General features: G+C 35.5%; 1 protein-coding gene across 4 annotated transcripts in view; it reads right to left on the reverse strand.

Annotated features, from left to right (window-relative positions):
• The window catches only part of TPC1 (two-pore channel 1), a 129,885-nt gene that overhangs the window by 44,818 nt on the left and 72,051 nt on the right, over nucleotides 1-13,016 (reverse strand). For all 4 annotated transcript variants that reach the window (XM_089989990.1, XM_089989987.1, XM_089989988.1 and 1 more), the window contains exon 17: nucleotides 8,435-8,603. In XM_089989990.1, coding sequence (XP_089846116.1) covers nucleotides 8,435-8,603 — 169 coding nt within the window. The remainder of the gene's footprint in view (nucleotides 1-8,434; nucleotides 8,604-13,016) is intronic.

A 13,016-nucleotide genomic window follows, 5' to 3' on the forward strand; every position in this document is an offset into this window, starting at 1 on the left:
AAGTGAAAAATCCAAAGATATTACTAAATATTCATTTTTAATCGATTTAACTTCAAAATTCAATGAAGAGGATTTTGAATATAATTTTGACAATGATCAAAGTCCTATTATTTTTTAAAACGATAGCGAAGTAGTGATGTTGGTCTGCAATATTCAAGATGAAGAGTTGGATAGCAACACCCACCATGTGCATTAGAAAGGTTTTCTGAAGTTCCCCCTCATAGGACTTCTAGAATTTCTCGACCTCCCAAAAAATTTGTTTCTTACGAATCTTTTTCACCCTCGTATAGGGCAGCCCTTGCATTAATTCAATCCTATGTTGAACCTTCTTCCTATTCTGAAGCCAAAAAACATAAAGAATGGGTTGAAGCTATGAAAACAGAATTGGATGCATTATAAAAGGCCAACACTTGGTCCATTCAAGACCTTCCTCTCGAAAAGAAACCTATTGGTTGTAGATGGGTCTATAAAGTCAAAACTAAAAGTGATGAGACCCTAAAAAGATATAAGGCATGACTCGTAACCAAAGGTTATGCTCAAGAATATGGCATTGACTACGACGAAACCTTTGCCCCTATGGCTCGTATGACCACTGTTAGAACTTTAATTACTTTGGCTTCTATCAAAAAATGACATATATTTCAAATGGATGTCAAAAATGTTTTCTTAAACGAGAGTCTTGTTGAAAAAGTTTACATGGAAGCCCAGTCTGGTATTAGTATTCCTAAGGGTAAAACACTTCGTCTTGAGAAGGTCCTTTATGGCCTCAAACAGGCACCAAAAGCCTGGTATGACAGATTTAGTCATGTTATGACTGATATTGGATTTCATTCTTGTTTGACTGACACTGCCTTATTTATTAAGCAATTTGATGCAGGTATCATCATCCTTCTTCTTTATGTGGATGATATGATTATCACTGGAAGCGACAAACAGGGAGTTACCAATATCAAAAATCTTCTTAAAACTCATTTTGAAATGTCTGATTTAGGATTATTGAGATACTTTTTAGGAATAGAAGTTGTTTATTCTCCGCGTAGGTATTTGCTATCTCAATCTAAATTTGCTTTTGATATTGTTTCCAGGTCTGGCATTACAGATGATAAGAAGGTGGACACTCCAGAAGTGGTCAATGTTAAAATGAAAATTGATGAAAGAGATCGTCTTAATGAACCCACTCTGTTCAGAGAACTTGTTGGAGCACTTTCGTATCTCTACATCACTCTGCAAGACATAGCACATGTTGTACACACAGCTAGCCAGTTTCAACATGCTCTCACTTCTGTTCACATGAGAGCGGTTTTACGTATTATTAGATATTTAAAGAGTTCTCTCGCACGAGGACTCTTCTTGTCTGCATCGTCACCAGTAGATTTAATTGCTTATACTGATGCTGACTGGGGAGGTGATTCTAATAATAGGCACTCAACCACTGGTTTCTGTATATTTTTAGGTAAATCTCTAATATCATAGAGGTGCAAGAAGCAGCAAAATGTTTCTCTTTCCTCCACTAAAGCTGAATATAGAGTCATGGCAACCACCACAATGAAAGTTGTTTGGCTCAGGCGACTGCTCGCTGATATGGGAGTTGAAGCAACACAGGCCTCACGAATGTGTTGTAACAACAATAGTGCAATCTACATCGCAAGCAACCGGACTTTTCATGAGCGCACCAAACACATTGAAATGGATTGTCACTATGTCAGAGAGGAGTACTTGCATGAAACCATTGATCTGCCATATGTGACGTCAGAATACCAATTAGCAGACTTCTTCACCAAGCCTCTCGCGGCTCCCAGATTTCACTTCCTCTTAGACAAACTTTCGCTTATTGTATCGTAAGTTTGAGAGGGAGTGTTAAAATGTAAACAACACATATATAATAATAATAATAATAATATTATTATTATTATTATTATTATTATTATATTTTTTTTATACTTTTTTATTTTTTTGTAATTTTTCTTTTTGTTTTTGGTATCTAGTTCTATTAGAACTAGATACATCTAGTTTGGTCAAGTTCTGGGTTGGAACTTGACCAACTTTCTAGCTGTTGGACTAGTTCCAACAGCTAGAAAGGTGAGCTCTCATTAATGCTCTTGTATAAATAGGGGTGCATCCCCTTTGTGTAATTAATTCCTCTAAATGCTTTTTAAGCATTTTGCTCTCATAAACAAAGTGTTATTTATTTTTATGTTTTTCCATTTATACCCTTTTATGGGTTTCCTCTAAAGTATCTTTTAGATACTTCCTTTTAAGTAGATTCAAGTGCGTTCACGGAGCCTACCATTTCATTACAGTTTCATCGTTCCGAATCCATGAAATTCGATGTATGCATGCTTAAAATACATGTTTTTGGTTCCTACGTTGATATCCATGCATATACCTATGTGTTTCCTTTTACGTATGTATATACATATGTGAAAACTATGTATATATGTATATATTTGGGCAGATCTGGTCCAGAATTTAGGTCTCATGTTTTGAAAAAGGAAAAAAAAAAGATTCAATGCAATTTGCATAGTTAGAAAAAAACAATTTGTTTACGTTCATTATCATGTGAAACAGAAATTTTGTTTTGATTATGGCTCGTGATTTGAATAGCATGTATTCTTGTAAATAAAATTGTTTGTACACGCATATCTAACTGAGATCCTGCATAGGCATGGTTTATGTGCAAACTTGAAATGCTTCTATTTTTAAGTATGAATTGGTATATGAGTGCATACTTGAAAGATGTATTTTGCATACACATGCGGCCTGGGTATGAATGTGCCTATGTTTGCATAATCGAAAATGAATGTGTGTGTTTTCGCATATTAAAAAAATTATTTTTTCTTTTTCTATACACTTGGGCTGGGCTGGCTGGGCAAGGCTAGTCTGGCAGCCCTTGTTGGACGCTGACCGACCCTGCCTGGTCCAGCTGATTTGCTGGGCAGGCGTGTCCTCAAAACAAAAAAGGGGGAGAGGCTTTAGGTTGCAGCCGGGCAGGCTGGGGACCTGTTAGGCCAGTCCAGCTACTCGACTGGACTGGTGCAGGCCTGGCAGGCCCAGACTGTAGGTGAATAAATAAATAAATATATATATATATATATATATTTCAGATTTATATATGACCAAATTTTTTTGGTTCACGCATATTGGTTAATGCCTAGTTGAACTTGAATAGAAATTCAGTTTGATGCACAAATTTTCAGATTTTCACTTATGACAATGGACATGGTTTTATGCATGCAAAAGAATGATATTTCTTGCATACATAGGCTTGTCATGGATGCATGTTTGGAATAGTAATGTGTAGTTATATATGCATGTGCATACATAAAATTGATAAGTACTTGCATGTAGTTAAACATATGTTTAGTTGAATTGATTCATGAATAAAAGCATGCATTGGTTCTCATGTATACTTGAATTGGTTCATGAATAAAAGTATACATTGGACATGATCATGTGAACACATGCATTCGAAAAGTGAATAGATACATTTGAATATTGTTGTTTCATGCACATCTCTGAACTGACATGCATGATTGTGCATTGAAAAACATGTTATATGAAATGAATGCATTGGCATAATCCTAATAATTTTCGCATATGAATGTATGGTGATCAAAGTGGATCATCATGGGTTGTGGGATGTCATGAGCAGAGTTACCAGTCGAGGAAGCGGGAGCGGGAAGCGATACGGGAAGCGGGAGCGGGAAGCGAGGCACTTTAAAAAATTTAGGAAGCGGGGAAGCGTGGGACCACTTAGAAGAAAATTCCGAACCGTCTCGGAAACGACCTAGGAAGCGAACCGGAAGCGACCTAGGAAGCGAACCGGAAGCGAAAAAAATGAAAAAAATGGGGAAGCGAGGGGGAAGCGTGGGGGAAACGTGGGGGAAGCGCGCTTCCCATTTATGGGAAGCGCGTTTCCCATAAAAGGGGGACGCGCTTCCCATAAAAGGGAAGCGCGCTTCCCAAAAAAGGGGGACGCTTCCCCTCACGCTTCGGAAGCGCGACGTTTCGCGCTTCCGAAGCGCGCTTCGGGGAAGCGCGCTTCCCCTTTTGCCTAGGCGCTTCCGGTAACTCTGGTCATGAGCTGGTATGCTCATTGCTTTACTTGTTTATGCATTTCAAAGATCATATTTGATATTGTGGTTTTAATTGCACTGTTTTATTGTTGCCACGGGTGGTCGACCGTGAAGAGTTGTGCATGTGATTTGCGAGCTTATGTTTGCATGTTGATTTGCAAATTTATGAAATTGATATTAACAACAAGATGAGAAAGAGAACAGTGTAATTAATGTTTCCTTTATGTTCCTTCTACGAAAAGGTAATCTTGGGCTTAGCGGTTTGGGGACCGTGAAGATACTAAAACTCTGTGTGTGTTGTTGTTGCTCCTGAACCCGATATTGAGGTTCTTCTCCTGGCCACGGTTTTAGAGAGAGTTTGTCACTTTGGCTGAGGGTGGTGTATAGATACAACTGTTGTTTTGGTATACCAAGAAAGTGACACTTATGGATGTTGGTCTCTTGTGTCCCGACATTAGATGCTAATTTTTAATGTTCCTATAAATGGTGTTGTTTCCTAATATCAGTCGAGGGCTAAGTTTGAAACTTAGTAATAAAATACAACTTGTGTTAAGTTACCCTGAGAACCATACTTGACTTCAGGAATTCTTACCCGTTTTGAGTATCCACGGGCAACGACAATTAAAAAGAACTTAAATTGTATGCATTTAATAGAGACATGCATGTGAAAAGAAAACTTTGATAAAAGATAACAAATGACTCATGCATTTGCATTAAGATTATGCATTTTCCTATTATACATTAGATCATGCATATTTACTTACTTCTTTACTTGTCCTGTACGATTAATTGCATAATATTGCATCTTGTTGCACGATGAATATTCTTATTGCTTACTTGATATTGTGCAATGATTGCAGTAGTATCCCTTTAAATTATTGCATGAATCTTATCTGTATTATTTATGCTTATTTGTTTCATTAGAAGAACTTGTACTCAGAATCATTGGTTCTGACACCCATATTTTTATATCTTGCAGCCTCTAACGCCCAGTGATGGGACTCACTTCTAGGAGAGCTAAGAGTGCATTACGACTGCTTGACAGATCACTTAGGGACAGTGTGGCTCTATTCCTTCACTTACTCATTTGCTTACTTTGATTCTTTTATTTTGCACTCACTCAAATTACTGGATTTTTGAATTAATAAAGTTAATTCAGTTTGGGTTTGGTTTGAAAGATGGGGTGTAAGATCCCTTGTGGTTTTGTGGATATGAAATGTAACTGTAAAGGCCCCGGGTTTCTGGGAAACTTTCCGCAATTGATTTAAAAAAAAAATGCACTTTTTCAGGGGTAGGAATTGGAGTCATTACAGATAAACTATCTCCCAAAATTGTGAAGTGTTGCTTCTTGGGTTTTCGAATGGGCAAAAAGGATATAAGTGCAATGATCTGATTAAAAGAAAAGTTTGGATATCTAGAAATGTTGTTTTCCATTAAGATACGCCTTATTTTAGTCAGAATAATGATAAGGTGGGAAAGGAAACTGGTTTGTCTAAAAAAAGAGTTGAAGGGCATATGGAGGTTCAGAGGAAGCAAGAGGGAGTTAATGGGCATATAGAGGTGTAACGAGATATTGCAAAAATATAAAGAGTGCTTATAAGCACTTACAACAATGACTAGAAGAGACAATATCACAAGTCCACTAAGGGCCAATAAAAATACAAGCCTTTAAGAAGACAACAATATAAAAAGCCACTTATTGAAAAGAGAGAGAGAGCCCTCAAGAAGCATACGTACAAGGGGTTCACCCATATTTATACAAGAGGGAGTGGAAGGAAAAGGAAGGCCAAGGGCCTCAAAAGAAGAGCCCAAAAGGAGGCTCTCATGGAGTCATTGGGAGCCCCCAACGGTTACATTTGTGACCGTTTGGGGCTCCAACGACTCTATGGTTGGAGCCCCTTTTGGTTCCTAAAAAATACAAAAAATGAAAAATAAAAAAGAAATTATATTTTAACAAAAAAATTAATATGTTCAGTTCACACACACATATAATATATATATATATATTGGATTCCTTTAAAACTCTTATTTACATGTGTTTAATGCTTAATCCAAACATGTAGATATGTTTATAATTGCTTACTCACTAAGCAACATGCTTTGGACTGAATTAATTTAACAAGAAATAGATAATATTTTAAAAATAATAAATAGTTTTTTTGTTATAATATTGTTATTTGAAAATATCACTAACTTATCACAATATTTTCAAAATGTGGGTGATATTTGTGACACGCTCACACGCCAATTAAAAAAGAACGTATAGTTGTTGGTGTTTTTCCTAAATCCGAACATGCATGTATTGTAGATGTGTTTATCATGGCTTGTTACTAGATAATATGTTTTGATATTGAATTAATTCAACCAAAACATTTGATTTTTTATCACAAAGTTTTGCTGCAATATAGATTGTTAATTTTAATTGGATCTCCTTAGAAACCCATTTAAACATAAAAGATACGTAATTTAATGCATGTTTTCCACTAAATAGACTAATGAAGAATATATTTGTAATTCAAGTTAAGGGAAAAAATATGTCTTCTGCACTTATATATATTTTTTATAATCCCAAGCTTAGGAGTGTCCACTTTGCATTAATGTTATTGTTATATATTTTTCTCGTACCTTTCGGTATTTATTTATATGTACTACTACTATATTTTTTAGAACTTATTGTATATGTTATTGACCTTGCACTCAATATTATCAATCTTGATTGTGTGCATAATTGATTTTAATATAACATTTTTAATTAGTTTTAGTTTTTATGATGTAGAATAGAATTGTAAATTGTTAATTTGATTTATTGCATGCATGATGATGAATTGATTTGGTGATATTATGATAATTGTTTTCTATTTCATTAGTGTTACTGTTGTTAATTGTTAAAACTTTAAAATTATATATATATATATATCTTTTTATATTTTTGCCCTCCCGCACCCCCACACCCAAGATCGCCGCACCCATGTGACATAGCCATGGGACAATATATGTTGAAGTCTTGAGCTTGACACATGACTGGTGTCATAGATCCAACAAATCTAAAACCATGGTATTATACCCTGAAACAGGAATTGGTTGAGGTCAAATAATATAGATCCCCATTTTTATGAAATCTATAGATAATACAAATCCCCCTTTTTATACCCAATAACAAACTATTCTTCCCGACTGTCAATCCTGCACAGAACAGCATTAGGAGAAAATATATCACAGTTAATACGAGTTATCTGTCCAACACAAATTAAGTTCATAGCTGAAGTGGAACCACATCCAAGTTCCAACACACTCCTAATCCAAAATCGACCTAAATAGGTCCAAACCCCCAAGTCCAAACAGTGAAAATGGTTCAGCATAAAACAATCTTCAAATCTTCCCTGCATTTTCAGAACATAACCAGAAAATAAAGGAAATTTGTATCATTCAATAGCAGCCCAAATCATGCAGGGTTTGCACCCAAATTCTTCAAACCTAATTGCCTATCAACAGCAATACCAAAGGGACTGAAAAAGACCCTTCAGTGCTGGTCCTCTGAATCTATGGCTGACATCAGCCCCTCCACCAAGTAACCCTAAACTCTACCTTCAGTAGCAGTTTTACAGTCTTACAAGCTTCAAATGGCTCTCAATCTAGCTCTGATACCATCTAGAAAATAGATGGGTTAGAGGCATGCAAGAGATAACACACGGTGTGGAGACCAAAATCCTCAGCGTCATATTCCACACAAGAAATGTACAAGGGTAGGCCCTCTTTATTGGGCTAGAGACTACAAAGAAAAGGAAGAAAAATGAGTAAAATGACCTTAAGACAAAAAGATCCTAACTACACATATCTACAGAAATATACATAGCAAATATATAAATACCAACTATGTCCTTAAGCACAATTAACCAACCATTTTCACAAATAAGACTTTGGGGCATCCTATTGGCACTCCTTTGGGCTTCCACCTTGTAGCTACACTCATTTCTTCTCCCTTTTCTCTCCATCCATTAGTGATCAAGGTTCAGAAATTCTTTCTCTCAATTACACCAACAAATGTAAATTGTTTACATACATATAGTTAGATATGTAATAGTACATATACTAAAATAATAATATATAGTTTCATAGGGAATTCGCTTTAAAGAGGACCAATTTCTTCTAGATCAGCAAAACACCGTGCTAAAGCCATCAGGAGGTAAACCTCTAAAATAAACTATCATTTCCATCTTAAAAGTCCAACCTTGCAACATAGGTGCTCACATTGGCTATGTTTGAAAGAAAAACAACATATTTGTTTATGTTATTCCAGTAAAATTTGTTAGAAAACCAGATTTATATACTAAAAATGAAACTACTAAGATACAGAATACCTGCAACCCGAGAGAGCAATAAATACATAGTACACAAAAGATGGTCCCAAGGTATGGCATCAAACTTGGAATAAGAGTAAAAAATGTAGCTACAAATGCTCTGTAGCGCTGCACATGCATCAATAGTCGAGTTAAGCGCAACATCCTCGCAATAAGAAGATAACGGATCCTGGAAAAAAGATTAACAAAAATTTCAAGATTTACAATTAATCATTCTTCAGAATACATAAAAACTAGACCATATATTACCCACAAGTAACAACGAAGTGCAGTATTCGAAAGAATAATCAAAAGTCTTTTAATGGTTTTCATCTTTCTTTGTCATAGATAAAAGTTCATCTAGTTCATGAATTTATTTCCAATTATGCTAGTGTGTATACATGCAATTTCAGTTTTATTAATGTACAACATTTTGATTCAACTGAACAGCATATACAAGAAAACAAAGATAGGATTAACTGTTAAGAAGTTCAGAAGTTCTCAAGTGAGAATTGCTTTATTTTTGACAAGAAAACCAAGTAGGGATTTCCAAATGCATGTGTCCATACAAATCAACCAATTTTCATTAGAACAAGTGAAAGTTGAGGACTGGCATATCTTCTTCATGCCAGGTAAAGTGGAAGAAATCTGGTTGTTCAAATTATGTGGATTGAATCGACATAGCAGCAATATGGATCCATTCTGGGATGACACGAACAACTCCAGCAATTGTTTACAATATCAAAGCTGGATGGTTGAAGCTCAAGCATGAGCTAACCAAGAGTTGACTCACCAAGGTTATTCAAATAACTTCAGTTTAAAAGAAGCACATGAACTGCACTCGAGTAAACCTCAGAGGGGTTTTGCTCACCTAGACTCATGGAGAATGCTTAAGAGATCGGGATATCAATATCCTACGGCTCAATTTATTTTTCAGAAACAATGTTGTTAGCAGTTATACAAAAGCATGTGACAATGATACTATTAAGATTCAATTATGAAACTAACAGTCAAGATATGATACAAATATTTCAACTGTCACACCCCAAAACCAGCCCGTAATTGGTCTAGTCTTGGGTGTGACTTTAAGTTGTTCATATCTGTATCCGGGTCTTAAATAACCCAACAAAGCTACCATAACCAGAAAGGCAAGAACATGAACATTTACAGAGCATTTCTAACAACTCTATCTAATAACTCATCTTTCATTAAAATTTCCAATACAAGACAAGATACAACTGTAAGATGATCATCATATCTTCAAAAAGATCAAAGTAATATCTCCACTGAGGTTTAGATGCTTGACTTTTTTGTCGCTATCCTCGTTGAAATATCCTATGAGCTTCTCTCTAAAAATTCTTGCTACTTCAAATCAAAATTCTCATTCTGAAAAACAATAATATTAAATGAGCTACATGCTCAATGTAACGACCCCAATCCAGACCCTTTGAAAATGCGGAATATTTTTTTTTCTAAGAGTTGCGGAAACCTTCCCAGAGATCTGAGGTCCTCACAGTTCCACTTTTCATTGGATAGCCCAACCACCACAAACGAAGTTGCAATCATCATCCATACCAACCAACTAAAACTCTTTTATTATGAGTAAGTTTCAAAGACAAGGTTTTTCTTCAACTGAAAGTAAAACAACAATTGCAGAAATTAAAAGAAGCAAAAATAAAGTCACTTTGTCCTCTTCTGAAGTCGTCAAGCTCAAGTATGACTCTTATCCATCCCCAGATGCATGTCCAACTTCAATGTTCACCATTTCCTGTGAAAAACCAACAAAATAGGGTGTCAGAACCGAAATTCTGAACACAGCTACTTCTAAAGAAAACAAGTGAGAGAAAGAACATGGATAAGATTTCATGTAGTGATTTGAGTGAGTGTAGATATAAAATTTGCAATATTCAAATATCCATAACTATCAATAATTGCATATGCTCACCAGTCAAGAACAGCAAAACAGTACACATATATCAGGAACTAAATAGTCAAACATTGCAGTATGATTTCAAAAAGTATATCATATGCTACCAACAAATCATGTCATGATATCAAGAATGATTCAAACATGCATGATCTAATGCATAACAGAAAAATGCATGATTATGTTCAATGCATGATTTCTTCTGTTATCTTTCATTTAAGTTCCATATTTCCATATGCATGCCCTATTAGATGCACGCATCCTTAAGTTCCTCTTTTTAATTACAGTTGCCCGCGGATACACCAAACGGGTACAAACCCCGAGGTCAAGTAGGTTCCCAGGGTAGCTTAACACACAATTTGTATTTTATTACTGGGTTCCAACTTAGCCCTCGACCGATATCAGGAAACAGCACCATCCATCGGAACATTAGACCTCCACATCTAATGTCGGGGACACAAGGGACACCCCACGCCCACAAGTGTCACTTCCTTGGTACCATAAACTCACAGCTGTGACTAACACACCACTCCCGGGTAAAGTGGCGGACTCTCCCTAAAACCGTGGCCAGGAGAAGAACCTCAATATCGGGTTCAGGGACAACAACGCACACGGAGTTTTTGTATCCTCACAGTCTCCCCAAGACCGGATATCTAAGATTCTCATACTCCAGATGAGATATCTCAGAATGTATATTACACTGTTCTTATTCATTATTTTTATTTAAAGTTCATTTCTTTAAGTTTGCAACACATATGCAAAAGTAAAGTGAAAACCCCGCATCCTCCCTTGCAGGGACCCATTCGGGACTCCAGCCCGTATAAACCAGTAGAACAGTGTAGTAATGGGCCAAACCATCATATGTGGTTTAAGTGATGCAGTAAAAATATATGTGAAGGAAAACCAAACCCACGGCTCTCCAAGCCGATGATGCTCCAATTGAGCCATCGGTGCATCCCACAACTAAAATCATAAATTGCAATGTATGCAATAATACCAACATAATTAAAAATGCACATTCAGTCATATCATTTTAATAATGAGCTTCCACAGTTATATGCATGTGTAACCATCCATGTGTAATTGATTTCATGAAATCACTTTAACACACATGCATTTTTCCATAGTTTCATAAGTATATGAGAATATTTATGCATGATTATACATACCAATAGACTTTGATCCCATATATGCACATGCACTTACAATTTGCTACTTCATGAGCGACACATGTTTCCTATGAGTGGTCCGCACACACAATCACTATACATTTTAATAAGATATTGCAAAATTTCAGTGAACATAAGGTACACATAGATATTCAAGTTTTGTGTTCACCATGCCACATTTCATAGCAAATCAAGGAATGCACATTGAACTAAGCATATAAATTTTTACCATGACAACTGAAAGCACAAAACTTTTATAATCATTCAAATTCAACATCTACTATCCTTAGATTTAATTGACTGTCCAAGACAGATCGGTTTTACCACTCTCTAAACAAAGTTAGAGGCAACAAAAATTCAGATTCCAATTGGGTTTCCAAACAGATTTCTTGTACATGCCAGACATCAGATTTTTTTCTTTTTACATACCAGAAATTTAATTTCCTTCTAGAATCAGATTGAATCCAATATCTAAAACAAACCAAATTGCAACAATCATTCAGTTTAGTGTTAGCTGATTATTCAAGACTAGTAAATTTTGTGGTGCCAAAAGAAGTTAACATTTGGGACATCATAAATAAATTTCAATATGTTCAAACCTCCTTCGAAATCTGATCCAGTGTTTATACTCATACGTTTATATACTGATATATATATATATATACATTGGCTGATTCAAGAATCTATCTCGAATCTGTCAGCCCCAAAATTGGTCAGTATTTCTGTTAAAACTTATCAAACTCTAGATCAAGGAATCAAAACCATATATATATATATATATATATATATATATATATATATATATATATATATATATATATATATATATATATATATATATATATATATTTAAAACAATCAAGTTACAGGCCATCTCCTCGCTGACTGGGTCAGCTGGGCCTGCTATGGCCCGGTTCAAAAGGTGCACAGCACAAAAATACAGATTTATGTGTGGTTCCTATTCACACAGAAAAAGATGACAGGTTTGAGTGTGGTATATGTCGACACACACACAGGAAAACATAGGCGTGTTCCAGCTCTCAACAACACATTTAATCAATGCTTAAGCAAATCAGAAATTTAAAATCACGTTTATGCTAACCAAAAATATTTCGCCTTTGTTAAATATCAGATTTAAGTAGAAACCCAAAAATTACCCAGGTTTGATACGTAACAGAACTCGTGTGAATATTATTTACCTTTCTTTTCTTTTTCAGATCTAACAAGACTGATTTGATTTAGAAAAGAAAATGCAAGTTGTACTGTAAGTCTGACAAAAATTTTAGAGAAGGAGACATAGGTTCAGGTATTGACATTAAACCCAAGAAAAAGAGTTATATTAAACCTGAACCAAGTTTAGGAGATAACATACAATCCAGCAAAAACAAAGGAAAACACCCATCACCTGGTGTAACTTAGTATAAATCCCATGATCAAGACCACTGTAGTCAAATGAAAACTGTAAAAAGATACTATACAGAAAATAACTTAAAGTTCATGGTTTTAA

This window comes from Nuphar pumila, chromosome 15 (genome assembly GCF_984573655.1).
Source record: "Nuphar pumila chromosome 15, dmNupPumi1.hap1.1, whole genome shotgun sequence".
NCBI classification, from domain to species: Eukaryota; Viridiplantae; Streptophyta; class Magnoliopsida; order Nymphaeales; family Nymphaeaceae; genus Nuphar; species Nuphar pumila.